This window comes from Monopterus albus, unplaced genomic scaffold, assembly GCF_001952655.1.
Source record: "Monopterus albus unplaced genomic scaffold, M_albus_1.0 scaffold2.1, whole genome shotgun sequence".
NCBI classification, from domain to species: domain Eukaryota; kingdom Metazoa; phylum Chordata; class Actinopteri; order Synbranchiformes; family Synbranchidae; genus Monopterus; species Monopterus albus.
The window spans coordinates 2,570,465-2,596,516 of record NW_018127882.1 but is presented as its reverse complement, the minus strand read 5'-3'; the positions used below and the strand labels follow the sequence as shown (position 1 = coordinate 2,596,516).

General features: G+C 40.4%; 1 protein-coding gene and 1 long non-coding RNA gene across 5 annotated transcripts in view; one reads left to right on the top strand and one right to left on the bottom strand.

Moving 5' to 3' along the window:
* Positions 1–428, top strand: part of LOC109956331 (uncharacterized) — a 55,143-nt gene extending 54,715 nt beyond the window's left edge. For both annotated transcript variants that reach the window (XR_002274389.1, XR_002274388.1), the window contains one exon: positions 136–428. This is a non-coding gene — a long non-coding RNA (uncharacterized LOC109956331). The remainder of the gene's footprint in view (positions 1–135) is intronic.
* A 4,012-nt stretch (positions 429–4,440) lies between these two features.
* tapt1a (transmembrane anterior posterior transformation 1a) lies at positions 4,441–25,031 on the bottom strand. 3 transcript variants are annotated; one of them, XM_020593317.1, is made up of 15 exons: positions 24,794–25,031; positions 23,687–23,817; positions 22,287–22,405; positions 20,517–20,549; positions 17,353–17,515; positions 16,492–16,627; positions 15,964–16,061; positions 15,571–15,640; positions 13,915–13,995; positions 12,625–12,734; positions 12,440–12,499; positions 12,269–12,337; positions 11,992–12,068; positions 9,336–9,505; positions 4,441–5,181 (listed from the first exon to the last, which is right to left on the bottom strand). In XM_020593317.1, exons 1-15 carry the CDS (start codon positions 24,981–24,983, stop codon positions 4,889–4,891), a joined length of 1,800 nt encoding a protein of 599 aa, XP_020448973.1. In that variant the 5' UTR covers positions 24,984–25,031; the 3' UTR covers positions 4,441–4,888. The 3 variants fall into 3 exon arrangements, with proteins under 3 accessions (XP_020448973.1, XP_020448984.1, XP_020448977.1); XM_020593328.1 differs by lacking the exon at positions 24,794–25,031 and adding an exon at positions 24,670–24,787; XM_020593321.1 differs by lacking the exon at positions 20,517–20,549 and having other exon boundaries at positions 24,794–25,030.
* Positions 25,032–26,052: the final 1,021 nt, after the last annotated feature.

Here is a 26,052-nt window from a genome sequence, read left to right as displayed (position 1 = left end):
CTACCTCGTGAGCCACAGCCACCCATTGCCTCTACTTAATTAGTCTTGTGTGTGTGTGGCTCTTTCCCCCTTTGTCCTGTCATCATTAAACTCTGATGTCCTGGACTCTTAAGTAATTCTGTTCTGTCTCAACAGAAGTTCCTGATATTGACCAAACTGAAGCTCATCTCAGTCTTCAGCAGCATAAGGACCTTAGCCCTCTGAGGACCTGTTGAAAGATTTACTCTACCTGACCTCACCCCCTCAACAGATACTGTGCAGCTCAGCCTCAGGACAGGTGAGGTCATCTGTATAAACCTCAGCTTCTTGGCAGTAATACAAACAATCCTCCTCCTGGTTTCTGTTATCAGTGTAAAGAACAGTAATCCTCTCATTTGCTTCCAGCAGCAGAAAATATACAGGTTCATATACACTCACTGGCCACTTTATTAGGCACACAGTTGTATGCAATTCATTGCAACACTTCTGTCATAAATGTATCAGTTCAATTATACAGGTGCATCTCAGTAAATTAGAATATTGTGGAAAAGTCCATTTATTTCAGTAATTCAACTCAAATAGTGAAACTCGTGTATTATATAAATTCAGTACACAGACTGAAGTAGTTTAAGCTGTTTGGTCTTTTAATTGTGATGATTTTGACCCACATTTAACAAAAACCCACCAATTCACTATCAATAAATTAGAATATGGTGACATGCCACTCAAACCACCTGCAAAGGTGTCCTGAGCCTTCAAAATGGTCACTCAGTTTGGTTCACTAGGCTACACAATCATGGGGAAGACTGCTGATCTGACAGTTGTCCAGAAGACAATCATCGACACCCTTCACAAGGAGGGTAAGCCACAAACATTCATTGGCAAAGAAACTGGCTGTTCACAGAGAGCTGTATCCAAGCATGTTAACAGAAGGCTGAGTGGTAGGAAAAAGTGAGGAAGAAAAAGATGCACAGCCTTCTTTGGTGCCGCAGATGGCTTCCTCGGTTCTGTACTGGAAACAAATTCCTTGTGTGTAACATACTTGGCAATACATTCATTCTATTAATTAACATTTCACTAAAAAGAAACATTTTGAGCTTCATAAACACAGATGTTAAGGTGGAAGTATTGCATTGAAAGATGCGTACAATTGTACAGGTGTACCTAATAAAGTGGCCAGAGAGTGTATTTTGACAAAAGTGTTCCAACTCTTTTTATCCATAGTTTTCGGTGTCGACCTGTGAGCTCAGCAGCTGTTAGGATTTCATTTATGGCACTTTTAAAAACGAGCATTTTAATCTTCAGTTTATGTTCAGACTGTTGCAACGAGGTTCTGATTCAACTGTTTGATCATTTTGGAGGCTACATGGATTTTTGCTGCTGTTGAGTTGTGTTATACTGACAGGTTTGTCTATTATTTGGTCCACCCCTTGGACTAGACTAAATAATACAAACATCTCTCTAGACTTCTCAAAAATAAAAGCATTGCACTTACAGGATCCAGGCAGGTCAAATTGCTACAGCTGGAGGAGTAAATTAGACTTATGTACTGTGGCAGCTTGTCTCGCCAGTACAATTAAAAATGAACCCGTTTCCAGATAAGTGTAAACACAGAGGGCAATAGAAAAATGAATGACTCTACTGCATATTCTTACAAAACCAACTTTTATTAATCCAAAATGGGGCATTTTAGTAATTATCAAGGTGGGAATTAAATAAGTAATGAAATCAACAAGGCAGTGTACAGGACCACCACAGCTTGCATCAGAACATGTCTGCTTCAACTCCATTAGCTCAGCTGAGCTCAGCCGGGTCCAGTTGTGGTTCAGCCATGTTCGCACTAGAACCATTGAAGCTGAACTGACCACAACACAGCTGAGCTTGGGTCAGTGGGGATGAGACATCTGCCAAAACCACATGAAGGACCGGGGAGAGTTAGATGTCATGCACAAAAAATATCACAATGCACAGCTCCAAAAATAGAACTATTCTTCCTTATTACAAGGAACATTATAAAGAGACCTTTTCTCCAAAACAGAACTAAATCAATGCTGATATGTATATACACATGTTCCTTCTGCTTAAAGTAAAATATGAGGCTCTGCAAAAGCAACTTTCAGTATATTTCTGTCATATGATTAACAGGCCAGACAAGTAGCTGGTAAGTTACTCAGACTGTAGTAACTGTCAGCTCTCTTAAATTCTGTATTTGTCTAAATACTGAAATTCTGCTACACTGTTTGGCTTGTGGCATAAAACTGTTGCTGTGGAACCACAAAGTGCCTAACACACCCTTCCTAATGAACTTTACCAAATGTAATCATAATAACAAAAAAGATTTAGCTCTGACACAATGGAAATATTTGGTTTGGCTGCAGGAACTTTTTGGCCTGACTTTGAATTACAAAACTGCAATATATAGTATATATATATATATATATTTATTATTTTTTGGTCACAAATGAAAACAATGATTCAACTGGTCTGTTATATTATTGGGCAGAGTATAAATAGATCATTCATTGCAATAAAAGAAAAGTTCAAATTGCAGCATACAACTTCAAGTCAGTCAAAATAAAACATGCACAAAAAGGCATTTTGTTGTGGAAATATTGCTTCTATTTTTCTAGGATGTAAACAGAATGTTACATGAGTCGAATGAGAAAGGTGACCTGTCTGATTTAAGACAATACGGTCCTTGTGCAAACATTCTCCTCTAGTGACAAATTCATATTAGTCCCAGGGACAAAGTGAAAAACAAAAGGTCCGGCAACTTATCAGTGTTGGGAGCAACTTTAAGGTGTATGTATGGCAAGTTAGCTATTAACAGTTCACATCTGTGATGTACTGACAATTATCACTGAATTACTTTGATACTAAAGAATGTGTAAAACCTGATGATTTTCAGGCAGGGTCTTTAGTGTTCCAACCCTGTCATTATGAGATCAGGATCTTGTAATTATGAGATGTTCATAATTACAAGATCCTTCAATTTCTTTTTACTTTAGTGAATGCAATGTGCTTCCATATTTTCTTAATTAGAACACAACAAATTCATTATGACCCTTTATGGGGAAACTACAGAAGCACACTGCATTCACCAAAGAAAACAAATTAGAGGGTCTTGCATCGTAATTATGACTTACTCTCTCATAAGTACAAGATCTTTTTCTTGTAAACATGAGATAATGCAGGGGCTGGAATACAGCAGAACTTACCTGAACATTATCAGGTGAGCAAGTAAGTCATAACTACGAGACAAGATTCTACATTTGTTTGTTCTTTGGCAAAGGCAGTGTGCCGAAATAGGTTATGGCACCAGACTGATTGGAAAAATAAAACTTGGCATTGAAAACAAAACCATAAAAGAAAAAGCAAACATTGGCATTCAAGCATTTCTTTTGTAAAAAAAAAACAAAAAAAAAACACTGGCATTAAAAAGTATTAATACTGGAAAAAGGACATGAGTTGTCTTTTTCAATGCCAAAGTTGTTTTTTCCCCAGTGACAATCTTCAGATTTTCTTTTTTTGTCATTTTTTTTCCCCATTCAGTTTCACTTCTCTGTCACCGTTTTGGCCTGGAGGGGAGGGCTATGATGTGCATTGCATCTCAGCCTTCGGCTGTTTCAGCAATGGATTTCAGCCATTTCAGGGCAGTTCTTCAGCAATCAGCATCCACACGCATTTTCTTCAGGAAATGCATTTGTCTAGTTACAGCTAACATTAGCTCTATTAGCTATAGCCTACCTGTACCTAACAGGAGCACTTGCTCCAGCAGACCTGTGCCACACCGGCATAATGTTAGTTTAAAGTGAGCTTTAGATCAGGAGTAAAGACACCAATAGAGAGAACCATGGCAGTTTGAGAGCTCCAGCTGAATTCAGGGAAGCTGCTGCAGTAACTATGCGGCCATGCTCGGCTGATAGAAGCCTCAATGGGGAGAAAGCCATCCTCTCCTCATGGATCTCAGACTATGCAAATCATACTCCTTAGCCCCACTCATCGAAGCCCTCCTCTCCCCGCCAAAACAGTGACAGAAGTGAAACTGAAAGAAAAACAACTTTGGCATAGAACAAGACATATGCTAACAAAAATTCAGAAGATTGTGGTTTTCCCATATTAATACTTTCTAATGCCAATGTTTTTTCTTTCCAATACAAATGCTTCAATGCCAATGTTTGCTTTTTCAGTTATGATTTTGTTTTCAGTGCCAGAGACTAAAGTCATACATAGTAACCTCACCTCAATGTTGAGAACCTCTGGCTCAAAGTCCCTTGTTGAACCTGTTAGAAGCCCTCTAACTCCTCCCACATCTAAATTTCTTAAACTGCTCAAAAGAATTCAGTAAATCTGATTCGAACACACTGTTCCAAAAAACCCAGCGAGCTTGTCTTGATCATTGGTTTGATAATTTGGATGACACCCAGTGTTTCAGAATAAATGAGCCTGATGCAGTTAAAAACGAGTCAGGTGCAACCTTTAATGTGAGAGTTTGGAAGTCTGCCTGAGCAAACTGAGAAACTTCGCTCCTTCTGCTCTCACAGGAAGTGCTTGTGTGCTCACACATATGCTCTCACACACACACACACTCACGCTAAATACTGAGCCACGCCAACACCTCCACACACACACCAGTTCACACTGAGGACTGGGCTGCCACACATACACTTTCTCTCTCCTGCTGTTTTAAGCCAGCTGAAGTTTTCTTTGTCAAACCTCTTGACTTCAGGCTTCAACAACAGCAGGATCATCTCACACTGTGTCCATGTTCACAATAACTTACTGTATTCCCAGTGACTTCAATAAATACTCAGCTTTCTGAGGCCGTTTGCCACAAGAGCTGAACTGAGAGGTCTTTGCTCTCTGTCCTTCCTGAGTGGTTCACTGCTACGTCAGCAGCTGCTGGTGCTCAGTCGATGCGGTTACCGCAGATTGTGAACCGGTCAATCTCCAGCAGGTCTTCTTTTGGAGTCCTATGCTTCAGTTCAGAGGCTCCTTGTGACACCTCGTCCTCTTCGTTTGAGGGTGAGGATGCAGGTGGTTCAGATTCAGGCAGAGGAGTTGTAGGACGGCTCTTTGGCGCAGCAGGAGAGATGTTAGTGGGTGTAGGAGGAAACAAATCAGTCCTGGGAGTCGGCTGGGAAGTCACAGATGATGGTGGGCTGCAGGGTGTGGCAGGGATCTGCTCCACCTTGGCTTCACCTGTAAATAGTGACAAAAATGAAATTTAATGGCAGAAATAAAAACTTAGGGATGGCTTTGGTTGCTCAGCTGATCCAGCAGACAGTAGGGGTGGGAAAGTTTACAAATACTCAGATTTTGACAGCCTGTACACTTTTACTTTTTTTTCCCTGATGGCAGCCCATTACCCAGTGAATTACAGTGTGCCCTGAGGGGTGAGGGGGCAATGACAGATACTGGTGAGATTTCTGTAAAAGTTCCAAGTTGGATCAGTAAATCATAAGTGAAACATTGTTAAAACACACGACGCCTTTTACACCCACAGTAAGGTGATAGACAAGCTCCAGCCAAATTTTCCATCAGAAAGCTGCACATAGACAGTTTGTGTAGCACGGAGGATGGCTCGTTTTGATGAAGCTCAAGTTGCAGCTTGTTGTCTACCTTACTACGGCTGAAGGGAGACGTTTGTGTTCGAATATAATATTTTTCAAACTTTGATGCAGAGCGGAGGTGCACAGTCATTGAGAATCACTAAAATCCACATACAATTAATTTACACATAGACACACAAACATCATATAAGATAATTGACACTGCTAGTAGCTCCATTCCTGATGCATAGACATGAGAATGGTGTAAATTTTGGCAACAAAGTGAATAAGCATATTCCAAGACCAAATGAGAAACACAAAAATAATTTTGTTTCAGCATTAAACTGAACATAAGAAAGAAGTAACAACTAGACAGCACTCAGAGTGCGAACCTCCACCTAGGCATCTCATAACAACAACAATCATAATAATCATCACCATAATGCCATTGAACATGATGGTGACATAATGTCCAAAGCCAACAGTTTACCAGACTGGAGCATCTCAGCTAGCCTTAGCAATATGAACAAGCCACACACTGAACAGATTATCTTAAGATTTTGCATCAACATGAGCAATTATTAAATGCTGCAAATGGCTAAATAAATGTCCCATGCAGACTGACATAATGTGTGCTTAGTTCTTCATAGATGCACATAATTTACCCATTTGGCTGCACGCAAATCCACTTTAGAGTTTGTTTTCCAACGTGCCTCCTGCTACACTTATTAGCTCATCTTTATTCCAAGTGTTCAGCAGCACAGTTGCACACTTTCACCACAAGGGGGTCCACATACAGTCAACAGCCCTTCTACACTCAAAATAGTGAAGAAAAGAAAATCCCTTGGTCCAGATCACCACCAAAATCCAATGCATTGTAGCATGGGCCATTGCCTACCGCTCCAAAAATTTCAAAATCCACTCATTTTTTGAGTTATACTGTGAACAAACAGCAGCAGAAATATTAACCCCTTGCCAGAGATAATACAAAGAAACAACTCTCCTCTACACATCTGTCTTCATGCACGAGTTTCATTTTGCTATCTTCTTCTTGTCATTAAAGATGTCTAACTCCATAGTGGAGATCAAAGTATTCCTCCACAACCTGTCTCATATATATACTGTATAAGAGGAAGAAGCTAGAAGCTGGGAGAGGCTGATGTGCTCACAGCCTGCAACAGCAGAAGCACACTTGTTCTGCCTTGAGTGACAGGGAGGGATTCAACCTGCTGGGTCTGTAAATCACACAACCTCTACCCACCTCACTGTTCAATACTCACATCATGAGTAGTCACGATCACTGAACATACAGCCGCACAGCTGGTTTCAGTCACATTCTACTGCATTATGTTAAAACACTGCAAAGCCTCTGAGCGAACCGAGTGCATTTACATTAGGAAACCATAAACCAAACACAATCATTCATCCTATCAGAGACAACTGTGTGAAGCAGCATTGGATATTAACAAGACTGTCCACAGAGAGTGCCCAGCCCTAGGCCATCTGGCTACAACAAGCTCCCAGTTCTACTGCAGACAGAGCTGAGCTGCCACCTCAGAGCACGCAGCTCCTGCATCCCACTGAGATTATACTCTATATGTGTTTTAAGCAAGGCATTAAAAAGAATTTCAAGAATGACTGAGGCCATGAAAATGGGCACTGCACCAAAAGAACATTTGAAACAGCTGAACAGTGTTACCTTTGAATCTGCCAAGAATTTCTAAGAAGGTATTCCTGTCGGTGGTGCACTGCACACACCTTCTCTCACAGTCTCTGATGCTCTGTTTTTCTGCATCAGGTTTATTTTGATCAGTTATTTATCCTAGGATCAGACCACCTGATGTATGGTCACTGTCACAGATTAGTTGCTTTAGCTAAGTTCTTGCTGTGACTTGTGCAAAGGACACGTTTGACTCACTGCATTTGTGTGATATACAAAGGCAGTTCACTGTTCTACCCGACAGGAGCACTGACTACCACACTGTGCTGTTAGCATTATCACTTCATATTTGAAAACTGAACTAATCTAAAGAGGGAAAAAGACATTAGATTTTTAGTCTACTCTGCAGTCCCCTCAGCTCTCTGGAGTGCTTTTCATCTTAGAACTCACCGTTTTGGTTTTATGACCTGCAGCTTAAATGTTATAGTTTAGTTTTCAGATCATGCAGCTCCTCGACAAGCCAACTGTACACTACCTGACAAGCACCGAGCAGCAGACGCAACATTAGCTGGTGAACACAGTGGAGCATTTAATAGCTTCAAAGAAAAAAATCCCAGGAGCTGGTGGAGACCAAAGCAGCATTAAAAGAAGAGTGACTATTGAGTGTAAATTGCCAGGAATAAGACACCAAATAACTACCAACATTTATCTGGATGTGTAAGTAGGGAGGTCTAACATTCACCGTGTCAGTTGTATAAGGTCCTAAGACATATTTGCTGCATTTTTCCCTTGTTTTGCTTAATGTAATTTTATGTAGTTAGCTGCTACTAGTCCTTTGTATGTGTAAATAAACTGCCTTGAGTTCTCAAGGGTTTATTTTACAAAAAAAAGATATGTAAGCTTTAATAAAAAGTTAACCACCATATGGCTTGAAATTACCCACTTCTGCCCTCTAGACAAAAACATGCAGTATAGACAGATGGCAGATCTTTGTGTTTTGTGAATCCAGATCACAGTAAAGACAAAGACCTACAAACGAACACAACTGTGCAGTGAGTCAACTAGAGCAGCAGGTGAAGCATGAGGCACAGACCAAAGTAGTTTAATGTTAGAAATGCAAGCATGGAATCTGAGGTTGCCAACTAAATGTGTGGGAAGAAGGAGAGAGCCATTAATTTCCCACTACCCTAAAGAACTTAGTAATGCACCACAAGCCTTGTAAGCTGCTGCTTTCTCAGAAACCAGATTCATTTGAAATACGAGGGGTGGTAGGAGCTTTGATGGTTGACATGATGGGATGCACCATCAGGATCTTTGTCATTGTAAAGCTCCTGGCTCGGGGCAGAAGCACAGTCTGTGGCACACACAGGAGAAAAAGACCTGCAGGGACTCGGCTGTGGATGACAGGGAGGTACTGCCACCTCCAAATCTTTATCACTGTGCATGTGTGACTTCTGGTACAGGGTCTTTTTAACAGACTGTCAAAACATTTACATCAATCTTAAAGAGAAAATGCATTAATGTAGAAAAGAGGGGCTGTTTTAGATATGTCAACTGTGACATGTAGAATCATTTTCCAAATGTCAGTGGTTCTTGTGTCTACAATACAAAGCTGGAGCACCATACTGAAAAGGGTTCAACAACTATTTTTTTACATTTTATGAATAGATACTGGTTTTATAAATGAAAACGGGTGCTCTGATAGCACACCACATAACTCCAACATCCACCATGGACCTTTGTTGCATGTCTTTGATCTTTACCAATCCTGAGGAAACTCTTTAGTTGCTAAATGCTCCACTGTGTTCACCAGCGAGTCACTGACTGTCCCAGGCAGGATACAGTTTTTTTTTTTCTCCGCTGAAAGCAGCTGCTTGCTGCAGCTGAAAACAGCACTGAGTGCAGTGACAGTGAACCAAAACAGTAAAGTTTCAACTGCATAGCTGAGCAATAAAGTGAAAGTCACTTTAAGGCTCTGTCAAGCCTTGGACAGCTGCCGATTTAGGTGATAATTCTCTGTAGGTTCATCACTATAAGCGTGTCTACAACGTGTGCACATTAACACACCACACTGTTTCAGAAGCTTAGTGTTTGGCTGATAGAACCTGGCCTGCATATAAACACAACCTGTGTGTATGGTTTACCTGAAGGTGTGGAACATCTGGTCTGGTCTGCTTTGCTGGGGCTCTTTGCAGAGGAGGATACAGTGGTCGAAGACCTCTCGAACAGTTTGCCCTCCATGTTGGCCCTCTTGACATAAATGCACGACTTCCCCAGCAGAACGATGCTATTCAATACTTTGAGTGTCACGAGACTATAGAAGGAGAAAGCTGCATTTAGAGAGGCGCATTTCTGACTGAAGAATAAAAAGTACTGTGGAGCTGCACCAGAACCACTGAAACCAACTGGTTAAAAGCATTTGCAACTCTGATGTAAGGCTAGCCATATCCCTGTCTATTCACAAAAACTTTGTTGTGTGATCAATAATCACAATACAGTGCCTTGCGAAAGTATTCGGCCCCCTTGAACTTTGCGACCTTTTGCCACATTTCAGGCTTCAAACATAAAGATATAAAACTGTAATTTGTTGTGAAGAATCAACAACAAGTGGGACACAATCATGAAGTGGAACGAAATTTATTGGATATGTCAAACTTTTTTAACAAATAAAAAACTGAAAAATTGGCCGTGCAAAATTATTCAGCCCCAGCATCATGAAGAACAAGGAACACACCAGGCAGGTCCGAGATACTGTTGTGGAGAAGTTTAAAGCCGGATTTGGATACAAAAAGATTTCCCAAGCTTTAAACATCCCAAGGAGCACTGTGCAAGCGATAATATTGAAATGGAAGGAGTATCAGACCACTGCAAATCTACCAAGACCTGGCCGTCCCTCTAAACTTTCAGCTCATACAAGGAGAAGACTGATCAGAGATGCAGCCAAGAGGCCCATGATCACTCTGGATGAACTGCAGAGATCTACAGCTGAGGTGGGAGACTCTGTCCATAGGACAACAATCAGTCGTATACTGCACAAATCTGGCCTTTATGGAAGAGTGGCAAGAAGAAAGCCATTTCTTAAAGATATCCATAAAAAGTGTTGTTTAAAGTTTGCCACAAGCCACCTGGGAGACACACCAAACATGTGGAAGAAGGTGCTCTGGTCAGATGAAACCAAAATCGAACTTTTTGGCAACAGTGCAAAACGTTATGTTTGGTGTAAAAGCAACACAGCTCATCACCCTGAACACACCATCCCCACTGTCAAACATGGTGGTGGCAGCATCATGGTTTGGGGCTGCTTTTCTTCAGCAGGGACAGGGAAGGTGGTTAAAATTGATGGGAAGATGGATGGAGCCAAATACAGGACCATTCTGGATGGAAACCTGATGGAGTCTGCAAAAGACCTGAGACTGGGATGGAGATTTGTCTTCCAACAAGCCAATGATCCAAAACATAAAGCAAAATCTACAATGGAATGGTTCACAAATAAACATATCCAGGTGTTAGAATGGCTATGTCAAAGTCCAGACCTGAATCCAATCGAGAATCTGTGGAAAGAACTGAAAACTGCTGTTCACAAATGCTCTCCATCCAACCTCACTGAGCTCGAGCTGTTTTGCAAGGAGGCATGGGCAAAAATTTCAGTCTCTCGATGTGCAAAACTGATAGAGACATACCCCAAGCGATTTACAGCTGTAATCGCAGCAAAAGGTGGCGCTACAACGTATTAACTTAAGGGGGTTGAATAATTTTGCACGCCCAATTTTTCAGTTTTTTATTTGTTAAAAAAGTTTGAAATATCCAATAAATTTCGTTCCACTTCATGATTGTGTCCCACTTGTTGTTGATTCTTCACAAAAAATTACAGTTTTATATCTTTATGTTTGAAGCCTGAAATGTGGCAAAAGGTCGCAAAGTTTCAGGAGGGCCGAATACTTTCGCAAGGCACTGTATATTTGCATTTTGACAAAGTTCATAAATGTAATTTTGGCAGTAAATCAATAAAATGTTTATTTTCCAATCCTGTAATTTGCAATTTGTAATCATTTGTATGATGGATTCAGAGTAGATTTTGATCAACAAACAACAAAATAATGAGGATTGTTTTCACTGAGTTATCACAGTGCGGTCTGGAGCAGGGCCACAGATATACTGAACCTGCTTCTTCTACCATCTGGTTTCACTCTCCACTGTTCACATCCTACCACTAACACCAGAGTTTCTGGCCTTTGCTGTGAGGCCCAGACTCTGACGCTGTGATCAGAGAGAGACGGACACATTTGGGTCTGTGGACCGCTGCTCGCTGCGACAGGCCATTCCGAACCAAGAGCGTGTCAGTGTGGCTGAATCTTTGTCAAGGCACTGTGGTCTGTTCAAGCCAGAGCTATTTTTAAGTTGGGGGTGGGGGAGGCCAGAGATTGTAGTAGAGATGACAACACTGCTTCTTCACCCTGAGGGAAACTACAATGGTACGAACCCAATGGGATTCAGCACATGAAAATGAGCGGGGCTATCAGCAGCTCAGCACAAGAACATAACACCACAGTGTTATAAAAACATACTGTATCTTATCACCAGATTAATGTGCATGAACAACTCCCACAAAATCAGTTTCAGCTTTTAAATGACCAATTAAAATACATGCAGCATATGTAAAATGAATTTGCCATGTTCCGTACCACAAGTACAGCAACATGCAGCTTACAGCATCCCTCACTTTGAAATGTTAGGCAAGAAAATCTACAGTAAAATCAGGTAATAATGTTAAAGACTATCGTACAAGCTTGACAGACTTACCCAAGGTAAAAGAGGAACACACAGGTATACGAAAGAGCTCCCTGCACCTTCACTGAACTCATTACCACTCGGATAAGCTGTTAGAACATAACAAAGCAGAAGAAATTGAAACTCTTACTTTTAAAACATGACGACAAAATATAATTTGAATAAAGTGAGAACCATCAAGCAGCTATTGCCAGCTAGTGGCATCAAACAACAGTGGTTTAAAGATTATGTGCCAGTGACTAAGCTCTGATATTTAGTGCCTGCATAGCAAAAGACTGCAGCCTCTTACCAGAACAGCCAAAGGCAGAGGGATGAAGCCCATCCTCCGTGCCACTGAGTCACTGTAGTCAGTATAAGCCTACACAATAACAGACAAACACAAATTACAGCACTCAACAAAATTGCTCAGTGCTGTTTATGGAAGTGCAATAACAGTGATATGAAAGAGACAGTTTCTTACATTTTTCTGTCGACTGCTGACGAGATCGAAGGCCAGACTGGCTCTGTATTCACTGTACACCTATAGGCACAAAGCAGGACAATAAAGCCATCGGCTACATCCGGTTTTGTTCATGAACCGCGTGTCACAAGTTGCTAGTGAATGGGACTATGTTTGCAATAATGAAAGCCAGGCTTGGTTCTTACATCTGCAGTGATGTCATTGAACTTGGTGATGAACGCGTGTTTAATGATGTCAACAGCAACTTCAGAGGTGACGACCATTAAGACATCAGGGAGCAGCACCCACAGGTGGTCTGAGGAAAGGAAGCACGCAAGAATTGTGTTATGTGTAAATACTTTTTAACCCTAATTTGTGCTGAGACAGTTTTTAGGGAGTGCACACACTCAACAAGTCTTCCCCTGGATATCGGCAGCACTGCAGCTCTAGATACAACAGGTTCACTTTTGTTGGCTACACTGGAGCAACAGCTGGAGTTATATCTTAATATAGTGACTCTGGTATGTTAATGCCACATGAGACTCTCTGAGCCAGTGTGATGACCATCCAGTTACAACTTTTAGCTAATACTAGCAAGAGTCATAAAACTCAAGGGTCTTAACATAGCTAAATTTGCTTTAATATATTTTTGGCCACTTCTTTTCCCTTTATAAAGTTGTAATGTGTTACCAAACTTGATTTTTTACATAGCTAGCTGTTACAAAGCAACATTAGCACTCATATGGAGTAGTGCTTTAAAACAGTGTCCACACAATGTGAACAATATATGCCCCAATGATTATGGCAGTTTCCATGGGGGAAAACTCCTGAGATTATAGCCAAGAGTTTACAGCAGGTCACCACACCTGTACACTTTTCTTAAAACACTTTGAACAAAACAGTTTTAACTCTCATTCCATATGGAGAAGTGTTTTGTAGATTATTAAGTGAGAGCAGGTGCTTTGTTTTTGCGGTGTAATGCAAATAAAGATGTGTAGATACCACTAAGTCAGTTGCTGGGGACTTGTGGCATTAGTGGACAGCAGCTCTATCAGTATTAGTACATCAGTGTTATGATTTCAGCTGTCAGGGCACATCTGTCATCTACTGTGTCTGGCTTTGAGACTGTCGGGAGGAGCTGAGTGTTTTCAGAGAGCTGTCACACAAGCTCATCTTTGACTCTGCCCTGTCTCATTCACTGAGGTTTGATGGAGAGAAAGATCCCCAAGGTGTAACAGTGGGTCAGCTGAAACAGCGGGAAAGGAGCTACTCAGCATGTTTGTCTCAGTTTTTACCCTGACAGCACTGACCACTGTACTAGGGTGGGAATACTTAACATGCACAGTAGGACTGAGGCGTTTTCAAAAATTCAGCTTTGGAAATAGACAAACTATGGTGAATAAACCTGGGGCAGCATAGTACCCATCTGTATTAACTGCAATACTGGGTGAAAACATATTAAACTGTACATTAAACTGGGGAATATGGACAGTCACCTGGGTTCCATGCAAACTGCTCCATGTTCCTGAGACAGACGATGAGCAGGAGGACGTAGCTGGTGAAACGCTCTTTGATATCTGCAGGATGACAATCACATTTACAACTACAGTCTCTCAGCTCTGGAACAACCTGCCTAAGAAAATGTAAACAGCAAAGACTTCATTCAGAACACAGCTGTAATAGCATTTGCCTTTAAATAAACTTCCTATCTTAATTAAGATTTCTGCGGAGTTCGCAAGTTACGTTTATGACTATTTTAATGCCAGATGAACTGCAATTTAATACCTGCTTCACAGTCAGAGCGGAAAGGCTGAAATATAATGGAAAATCAATAGGGACAATATGGCTAAGTTATTTGTTATTATAGCAGATTTTTTTTTCCATGATAATGGTTTTAAGGGTGTGAATGGAGGTTTAAAAATCAGATCTGTCAGTTTTATTTTCCAGCACTTTTCTTTATTGAGTGGTTGCAGTCAATTTAATTTTAGTCAGTCTTGAATACTAAGCACTAAACACCTATCTAGTGTTAAAAAACAGCTGTAGGTGTTTAGCATGTCATCATTTACACTGCTAGTTAGGGCCATGCTCAGCTCCATAAACAGGCAGTTTTCCAAGATGTGAGTGAACAGTGAGAGGGCAGCGCTGACTAAGGCTTATTGTCTTCTGCTGTCTTTACAATACAGTAGGAGTGACAGAGAAATAAAAAGCACCCTCAGGGAATATAGGAGGACACACGGTATTTAATCTATGTCTGTACTTGTCTTTCAAAGCCAAATGGATAGATTCATAAAAGGTTCTTTCACAAGGAAGAGGAAGTAAGTCTTTGTAAACCTACAGAGTTTCTGTTATAATCAAGGTCTGTCTGTCATCCATCTTTCCAAAAGACACTACAAAAGAAGCTTAGGTTTTGTCTACATGATTTGCTAAAGACTTGGTGTTTGGGATGCAAAATGGCAAATAACTAATGAACTTTTGCTGTGACCACTGGTTAGACTGCTGACCAGCTGAGAAATTAGAATATTTCTGTCTGCTCCTACCAGTGTTTAAATGTCACAGTACTAATATTCTGACTTGAGCACCAATACATCTGAGGGTTTTGATTTCAAAAGGACCCCGAAAACAACTCCCTTTCTCATCCACATGCATGAAATAATGATGGTCTGGTAGATATCTCCGTAGAGGATTGGAAGGAAATTACAGTTTTCATACAAAGGATGTACATAAAACCTGTTAAATTACAACATTTGAATCCCAATACTCCTGACAGTCATAATGTAATGAAGAAACGGGTACTGTTCTATGAGTGATATGAACACATAGCATACATATTTTATACTTGTGTTTTTACCCTCTATAATTACGTTCTGTATACATTTATACTCTGGAAAAATCAAGCATTTGAACTGGTAGCTTTGACAGATCGTCTCTAGAACAGGATCAGAATGTACTGTACAAAAATCAACTGTTTGCTTTCGATAAACTATTCTCTTCCGGGGACAGCGAGAGGCTTGGTCTCTGAAGATTTTAACAAATACTCATTTTTGTGAGCATAGGTTCTGTGCAGACTGAGAACAGCAACGGAGATATCTACTAGACCATCATTAAAAATGATTTTCAATTAAAGCATAAGTACATAACACTGAAGATCTTACCACTGTTGGACATTTGGAACAGGTTGTTTTTCTCAAATTTCTTGAACACACTTCCTTTGATCTCCACAAACTGTTTCAGCGAACCGAAAAACAAATAAGAAAATTCAGTTAGCACCATTATGATACAGAAAAAAAGAGCACGTTGCAGCTGAATTTTATCATCAGTGTGCCAGGTTTATTTTTTTCTGGGACATCTGCATGCAAATCATTTAAGTTAAATACCGTTTATGAGCACGTGTGGAGGAATATATGTGTATATATATATATTGTGTTTGTGCAAAAGCTGTTCAAACAATCACACCAGGGAAATTCTTGTGTCCTAGAATATCATGGGATGCATACATGTGCATATTTACATTTGCACTGTGTGTGTTTGTGCATGTGTGTACTGACATTGTTGGACATCATGATGGTGAGCAGGGACTTGTTGTGAGAGTTGAAGGCCACATTAAGGGTGGAGGCTTGAACCATGATGAGGATGGCATGGAGGACTGAGAGACAGCCACTCAGGAAAACAATGATTTAAAAAGCATTTTAGCGCCTAATACCACTAAACTTAATTAAAAACAATCTAGTCAGAAAACCCACTCAGTTAAGTACCTGATGACAGCTTCTGTTTCCTATATTAATCACCGCTGCTCAAGACCATGTTCTTGCCTTTTAGTTCTAGTCTGTCTGTCTTGTTGAAATAAAATTTAAACCAAGTTAATTCTGATGCCTGTCAGCCGAGACGTGTGCCATGTAAAATGCTTCATCTCCTCCGGTAGTCACAAAGACTGAGTTAGATATGAGCATCAAAAATAACATTGGCAAGTTTCAAAATACAAATCATGTGACTTAGCTCAGTGAAAACCTCCAAACCTTGGCAACAAAAACTGAAAGCAGCCATTATGTTGGTGCGGAGTTGAGCAGGAAGGATACAAACATACAAAACAGCCATGAAGAAGTGAGGGATGACTCCTATACTGTCTCTTTTCCGTTCTTTGGGTTCTGTGGCTGTCCAGTAGAGCGCATCCAGAATGTCTTGACCAAAGGATGAGAAGAGGCGGTCGGCCACCTTGCACAGGAACAGCAGATGATATCACAAGTATCCTGTTTTTGTATGTACTGTATTTTTGTTCTCTTTTGAGAAGAAATCAGACTATTTATATTTTATTCAATAATTTATGAGCTGTTTGTTATTTATCACCTCTCAGCTAAGCTTACGACGAGTTCTTCATAACAGATATTACATTTTAGCAAACTGGAGAAGGTTCCCAGTTGCATAAGATGTGCAGTTTGAGATACATTGCCTCATAACCTTTTTCACATCACGGCATGTAGAAAGTTTGAAAAACATTTTCCGCTTCACAACCTTGACACCAATACTGTTCTGCTAAGTGAAGGCCAATAAATCATACCACAAAAAGATTGCATCATCTCATCATAAAGTAACCTTAGCGCTAAGGCACCTTGCTCATTGTCAGCACTGGACAATACCACCATGACAAGTTTTCTATGTTGTATTTGGTTCATTTAGGTTCTGAATGCTTGATTACAAAACAAGTGAACCATGGGTCAGACTTACACAGAACTGTGTACTCTGACTAAAAAGAGTCATGTTAACTGTAAATCAGGACTAGCCACCGCATCATTATGCGCAGCTATTAAGCACCATTATACCATGTATTAGATATACAACAAAACAGAAACTGGAAATGCATCAATAGGTTTTGTTTAGATTGTGTAAATGCCTTAGGTGATGCTGTAAAGTCAGATATTAATGCATGAAATGTGACGCACCTCCAACATGTTGTAAATGATGTAGAGTTTGATGACAGACTGTCCTCTGATCAGATGGTACATCATGGAGTAATCGACGTAATGCATCATGGAGAAGCACAACATCAGGATCAGGCCCTTCAACATATCACACACCTGTGCTGGCTGCAGCAGCCGTGACCCACTGGCAACACACAAACACAAAAACAACTTGTGAAACCTGTATGACACCAACAGACAACCTGAGCGTTAGAATGCAGAATTGCATGCTGACATACACAGTGCAGTATATCCACAAGTACTGTTTATACTAACATGCACACAAATTAACCTGTTGTCATTTTGCCTGAGTGAACAGTTTGATGCGTTCCCACCAAGACACATATGTTTATGCTTAGAAACATTTTTACCAAAAGTAACACATGCACATATTTGTAGCATTAAATCATTATTTCCACATTTCACTAGTACCTAGACATACAGGTTTATAGTGAGGTCAGAGAAGCCAGGTGAAGGGACTGGACCCCTGGTTTAATACACGAACAAACCAGTGTCACTGAACACTGCTAGTTATGAAGGCTTTGAACAAAACAGTAGGAAAAGACAAATGGGGCAAATACTACATTTCTGTTCAAAATGAGATATCCCTCATAAAGGAAAAGGCACAAAGTAGTGATAACTCAAAATGTAATATTAAAGTTAATATCTGTTATACTAAAGATTATAAGAGCTATCTCCTTCTAATATGTGTTTTTTGTTCCGTTTCTGCTCTTATAAGATTACATCAATGTTCTTCTTATCTACCAAACAGGTTGCAGTACACCAACAAAAACAAACCAAAAAAAAAAAACGTATCAGTGTTTTTCTCTAGACTAGACTTCTTTTTTTTTTAAACCATGGGTACTGCATTGTGGACAGAAATGTTTCAAATGGTGCAGCTAAGTGGAGGAACACACATATGCTAAAGCTGTCACATACTGCAGGAACAGCAAAACGTGTAATGTGTAATAATGCGTACAGCTAATTAATGGCAGTGGCAGCTTGGAAGCATGTTAATAGGAGGGCTGACAAATCTATAGTGGTGGTTGCTCAGTATTTACTATGACAGGGAACAGGGAAGAGCTGGTAAGAGCTTAAGTCCAACACATCCTGGATATTTTCCATGTCAGCCGTCTGACTGGTAAGCATGTCTACAACCACCATCACACGGGTGATTCAAACCCAACTCATCATTCACTGGCTTAAAGACTTTCATAAAGACAAGGGGCCTTCTGGACCTCTGATCTGACTGTTAGGGCATGATACAACCACATTATGCAATGTTTTGCTGCTGCTGTTTCTTTTACCACACTGCCACTAGACCACCGTCATGGCACTCAATAACAGTAGTCTATCTCCACACTACTTTAAAGGGACTACTTAACAATCTTCACTATAAACCACACAGACTAATAGTTGGCCAACAGACTAGTGACCAACATGTGGCAGGACAATCGTTAACTGCTCTAACAGACATCATTTCATTCATTTAAGCAGCTGTTAAATAATCTTGCATCACAATAACAGATCTCATCCACACCCCTCGCAGTTTTTAAAACATGAGAGAGGAAAAGAAATTGTGTTTCAGATGGAAAGGGTGGGAGGTTTGGAAGGTGTAGATGTCTGAACTATTTCTGGACCTGATTCCAAGCTGAGAGAAGCAAAAAGGCCCGAGTTTAAAAATATGTGTAAATGAGCCCAATCAAGTGTCTCACTATCTTCTGAGCTAGTGCAGAGCTGAGCACAGGGCTGCAAAGAGAACAGGAAGAACATCTGGGCCTTTCTGTCCACTGCATGGACAATGATTCTGTTGGGGTTTATTTGTGTCTTAGATAGGACACCCACTAAATCTCACTGATGTCGCATTTCTTCTGTGCACAGTTGGGGTTAACACCGAGGGGGGGCTTGCAGTTTTCTATATCATGTAGCCATGATCAAAGAAAAGATGCAGATAAAAATGCAAAAGATAGGCTGCAATCCAGTATCAGGGAGACATGGGTCTGATTTCTCTCTCTTTCTTGAAGGTATGGCGCCATCCAGTGGTCAGGTCTGCAGCATGTAATACATGAAGAGACCCAAAATAACACTGCTGTCAGTCTCCGTGCACATTTTCCGTCTAAAGTCAGTGCTCAAAGTGAGTGAACAATACACAAATAAATATATTTGAGTAAAGAGAACTGAGGTGAGAAAGATTTTTTTTTTTACACTTAAAAAAATAAAATAAAAATAAAATAATATCTACACATACACACATGAATTGTACATTGTATGAACTGGGTTGCTGCTGTAATCACATAAAAATTGTTTTAAAAAATTGTTAAGTGAGATGTAAATAATAATCACTGGCAATGGTTTTTTTATTTTTTGGAGCAACAGTCCGAACCCCAGCTTTAGTATTCAGATGACTAAACTGCTAACACAGAGCATCTTATTCCCAGCTTGTGCAACACACACACACACACAACACTGGATGCAATAATGTTTAAAGCAGTCTCCACAAAGCAGACTTCACTATCTCCATTCTACAAGCGTCATCTCCGTAACACACACATGAGCACTGTGTTTTAGTGCAGTCAGCCACGTGGTGTATTTCAAATAGCCATTTACCATAGCATATGCCTTTCACACACCAGCAACTCTGGGCCAGAAAAACAAGAGGAAGCTTCATTTGTGATTAAAAACCTTGTTAGATAAGTTGACTTGTGAGCAGAAAACAGCCATTTTGTAGAGCAGCTGGGGATGTCTGTACATGAAAGGAGAAGAGGCAGTTTTCCATTCCTCAACAACAACCGCAGAGAAACACTCAAACAATGCAACTGAGCCTCAAACAATGCTCCAGAAAAGCTGCTCAGGGATCAGTGGGAGGAAGACCTGTTTTATTAAGCAGCCCTCACTTGGAATGAGTGCAACTGCATCACTGACAAGTAACATGGTGGCAAGAATGAGCATGCACTCTCAGCAAACCTTCTCTGGATGAATACGAAATAACAAAACAAAACCCAGATTCATGAGGAACAAACATGGCTGCAGCTTGCAGAATGGGACATGATGTGTGGTGCCAAGCTGAATATAAACAGACAAAACAGAGATGAAGAGACAATGGTGAAAGGATATGGACTGATAATATTTATGAAGATAGGCAGTACCTGCTTCTTCTGCAGTAGGGGCATGTGCGTGCCCTGCAGGGGGATGAAGGCAAGGGAGCAGACAGATTCAGGGGGTGGGGCGCGGGGAGGGGGGGGGGGCGTTCACAGCTGTGCTGCTTTTCAGTTTCAGTTACTTTTTGAAATTACACATCACTTATGTTTTTGTCAGTGTTTGTTCAAAGTGAAAATGACTGTTGATGAGAATCAGATCACTGTATAGCAGAAAACTACCATTACTAAAACGTGCACTGTATCAGTACAGAGTCTACGGGGAGTTGTGACACTACACCATCAGTTTTTTATTTTCCACGTTTTCCAGATTTTCTGTACAAACCCCACGTTGTCCATGCATGGAAACTTCATCAAATACATTTCCTGACTTGTGTCATATCTACAAGAGTGTTTTCATGTAGCCAGAAAGACAAATATCTGATCCTGGTGAGACTATGTAGATACAAGTAGGAATGTAACAAATGTCAACTTTCAGGCTTCGGAGCTTCGTTAGTAATAATCAGAAATACACTGAAATATTCAAATACTAAAATTGAAAACCAATCATCTATCCAACACATGAATATCAGAACAGCTGAATATTTGGGTCCAACCCTACATACAGACAGAAACCTGGCAGCCTCGTTTCTGCTCCATGTCAATGAGTAAAACTGTTGCTACTTTAAGAAACAGTACTGGACTTGCTACAGTTTATTTGTATAAGCAAATGTACTAAACTGGTGTCACACTATTGCAGTGGGGGAGCGGTCGCACAGAATTTTCTGTAGTGACATATGACCATGTTGTGAAAGAGAACACACGTGCCTTCTTGTTAAAAAGTATGTCTGTCATGAAACTAAGAATAAATTCAGTAAGTGTGACATTACTTTAAAATGAAATTCAATCTCCTGCACAGGAACAATTTAATCACAACTTTCAGCTATGCGTGTACGCCTCTATGAATATGTTTACCTTCCTTCATATGTCACATACATTGTATGTATTAAGGTTTTTATCACTGCTTGTATGTTCAGTATCTGCACAGTAGGGCTACACCATTAATCATGATAATGCTGTTTTGCCTAGTTCAATAAATGCAACCCAGCACTGTGCAATACTGACAGATTGCAGTCAGTTATCCTCCCCAGTGTGCCATCGGAAAGTAAACTCCATTCACAAGTAAATCATGTGCACATACATCGTCTGATGTGAGGCGTAGTCAGACCAAAATCCCCTCGCATTACATAAACTGGTTCAACTGCAAATATTGTAGTTGGGGCTACAAACATAAGCTCTTAAACTTAATCACTACTTTAAAAAAGGATTTTAAACAGAGTAAGTATGCTGAATGTTATTTAACTGTTCAACAGTTTTAAGCTTTAGTCAGAATGTCTAAATAGGAAACATAATTTGTTCCCAAAAATCAATGAGTAACTGTGATAAATTGTGATCTTAACAATGAGGAAACAATTTAGTATTAGTTTAAATGTTAACGTGGGACCACACATACAGTAGCCGACAAATTGTTTCTCTTCAAGTGAGACATCCCAAATACTGTAACACAAAACATTAAAATTATTGAGAAGACTAAATAAATAAACATTAAATTTGAGCCAACTGAAAGATGTAGATGTTTTTATTGTTACATCTGCGATCAGCACTAGTTTGACTCGATATTTGTTAAACCTACGGGCTTATCTGTAGACAGGTTTTTCTGCACATATAATTTTACGTTTTTCTCATGTGTATTTATGTGTGAGCGTGTGCACAGGCACTGACCTGAAGCCACAGCATGGCAACGTGAGGAGGCGGAGCAGAGCCAGCAGCACCCTGAGGGGCAGCAGGGTGAAGACATACAGGAAGGCGTCCACACACAGGAAGAAGCCAAAGATCATTAGCTGGAAATGTCACACAGCAACAGTTCCAAGTTAAATAACAATAGTCACTGTCAACAGTGTACAACAAACTAAACCTCCTAGATAAACACTGATTATCACTGGGAAAGACAGTATAGCCTGTGGAGGCTAACTCATTATCTTTCTCTCGACCAAATAAGGACAAGATCTCCAACTAAAATAAGAAATGAAAAAAAATGCAAAAGCATCAACTGGAGGGACACAAACAGTTTTACACAACAGTTAAAAAGCATCTTCTGTCTCCTTTACAAAAGGTTCAATTGACCACCACACGTGACACAACACAAAGACTCGGTCTGAACCCAGTACTGCAGCAGACACATACCTTCACATTTCCACATATACGAAGAACCGTTGCCATGTCATTTTAAAAGAAATGATTCATAAGAAATAAGACAGCTGATGTCTTCTCAGTCCTATTCCTAAGAGGAACAAGATTAAGGCACTGAGGTAAATACTGGCAGAAGTTGGTGGGAGGGGTTTTCTCTCATTGGTGGATTCTGTATGACTTTTCTTTAGGCCTTTTCAGGTACCCATGAGGTGGCTTAGTCTGCCTAACATAGTAAAGACTCTGAGGCCTTTTATATTTACACACATTCCTCTGCTATCCCCAGGGAAAGCCTGAGCCAGTCTGGGTTTGCTTGTTAGGGTGCATTTCTGCAGTGGACAACCTACTCAGCTCCGAAAACAATATACAAACATCTCAGCCACTTCACTGTACAATTTTAATGCATAACTAATTCAATAACTTGGGTCAGGTTACATGTCGTAACTGGATAATGCTAAAAAAAAAAAAAAGTTAACAGCTTGCGTGAATGCATTTCTTTGTTGTACATGAGTGTACACTAAACATTTGGATTATCAAGACATCTGAAGACATAACCTAGCAGCATTTTTCACCTTTTACAGACAAAACAAATAGATTAATAGAGAAAATAGATGTCAGATTAGTTCCCAGAGTGAAATGCTGACACCTGGTGGCAAAAAGAAGAATCACAAAAATATAGTGGTGTTAATTTAGCACATTACAAAATAAAATGCTTTTATATAATTATAACGCACTACCACACCTGTGTGCCCACGTTTATGCAGTCAACAAACCAATTAAGTAATTCGAAAACTAGAGATGACAAATTTACTATTGAAGTCATCAGTTCATCACTAGTGCACTATATGCAAGTGTGAAGTCTGTGTGCTGCTGACAGCAGACTGATGGAGAAAAAGGGGTGCAGATGATTTCTTGGTTTATATTATAGACAGTACCTTCTCCAGCTCCTTGGGAATTCGCATACATGTGTAAACTCTCTGTCTGCGCTCCGTGTACTTTGCCTCATTGTGTTCCAGGAAATAACCTCTGGTCAGCTCCGTGCAAATGAAGCGTGCCAGCGATGGATCTAGAACAACATGAGTGGTAGGGTCAGCACAAATCTGCAACTATTACAGTCACTGCTGAACACAGTGAGAACGCCAACCTGTGGACGAATGAGGGGAAACTTCTGTGAATGACGAAAACTCAGGACTTAACGCGTCCTTAGTTCACGGGATGATTAAGCATGAAGCTGTTCCTGTGTCCAAAAAAAAAAGTTTAAAGCCCATGGCCCTGTAGCTAATCTCCATGGACGAAAGAGAAAAATAGATGACAGATGGCGAAGGATTGTTCGAATTGTGGATAAAGAACCTCGAGCAACGTCCAAACACATTCGAGCTGCAGGCGCAGGGTGCAACAGCTCTGGTAAGAGACTCAGGGGCCCCACTGCTGACACAGAAACATAAAAAAGCCAGATTGGTACCCAGAAATGGTTTTAGACAGTTCCCCGGAGAGTTCTGAAGTGGCCGGTAATGGAGTCCAGATCTAAATCCCATGGAGGACAGATCTCAGAACAGCAGCTGGGAGAAGGAACCCTTCAAATAGCAGCCGTCAAAAGGAATGGTCAATGATTCCAAACAGAGGAAATCAGAATCAGCTTTATTGGCCAGAAATTTGACTCTGGTGCATCGACTCTCAATGTGCATGTACATATCCCCACGCAAGGGGCAAATAAACAGTAAACCAGCATAAGGCTGTATAATACAACACAATAAGCAGTATTAACAAGCAACAAACAGTGCAAACAATGCAAAATAAGCAGGCAGTAAACGAGAGGTGTAGGAAACTCGCGGATGGTTACAGAATTAAACACTAAATGTAAACAACAGACTCAGCTTATTCAGCACACACCCCTGACGCCTATTAAGCTTAACATTACCGTTGTCGGTGAAACGCTGTATTTACGAAGACACTAACGTTCACGCCTCAGCTAATGTCAATTAGCTAATGCCAATTAGCTGAGGCGGTAGTAACGTCGGAGATGTTTGGGAACCAGCGGTTACCTGCTGAATGCTCCGGTTGCTCCCTCCTGGCGGCGATAATGTCGTAAAACCCCAACGTTTCCGGGAGTTCTGGTGTTATGCCGATTTTACCCGACTTGTGCAGATCCTCCCACGGTCGCCTCTGTCTTTTCGTGAGCTCAGTTTTTGTTTCCTTCTCTTCTGACAGTTGAGTCCGCGACAATTCCGCCATCTTTACTTTACCCAAAGCATCCCCAAATGCAACGTCTTCTTCTTCTTCAGCTAAGCAGACTAAACGTTACAATGGCGTAATGCTGCCCTTAACAAGCAACAACAAAGGTGTTGTGTTGTGTTGTGTTGTGCTGAACTAACAGTAACAAATAATCTGCTCATGAAAAAAATAACTCTTTATGTGAGTTGTTGGGGCCTCACATAATACATATAACACAGTTTGACTTAAGAAGTTGCAACCTGAAAAGTCAAATCATGTGAGAATGACTACACTGTGATCACCAAGCCAATCCCAGCTGACAATGGGCGAGAGGTGGTGTCCACCTGGGGAGGTCGCCACTCTGTCTCAGGGCTGAGATGTAGACAGACAACCACACACACTCGCACTCACTCCTATAGGGCAATTTAGAGTCGCCAATCAACCTATGCTGCATGCAAATATTCTTCTTCCTCTGTTGGAAAAAAGTACCAGCCACTGAAAACTGATTAAAAAAAAAACAGAATGGAGACGCGATACGATGCTCTCTTTTTGTGTCACACATCAACATGGATTCCTAGTGGGACTTTTGATGCATGTGCACTTACTTTTTAAACACAAGGACGTATAAGGAGAAGTTACTGGCCATGGCTGCCTGTAAGAATGTGAAGAATGTGCAGGCATCTTTTATATGCCTAGTCGAATTTGTGAGGTTGTGTCAGAGTTTACTAACAAGAATAAAAAGTCAGAATTACGCGATAAAAGCTGTATTTTTTAATCACATTTATGTCATAAAATTTTAAAACTCTGTCAAAATTGTAAGATAATAATGTTATGCAAATGGGCTAACCAAGATAATTGACAAACATATGCTTGTGATTAAAAGTATATGTGTTATGTATTTTCATTCTGAGATTCTGAATAAAAAAAATTCTATAATTGTAATGTTTTTCTGATTAAAATCCAGCAAATATTCAGGAGTGTGTGCTTCTTTGTAGCATGTAGTGAGATGTATTCATGCTGTCTGAGGGGAGGCTCACAGGCCTAGACTTTGAAAACCCCTGATCCATAGGAATCATTAAATGTTGTTGTT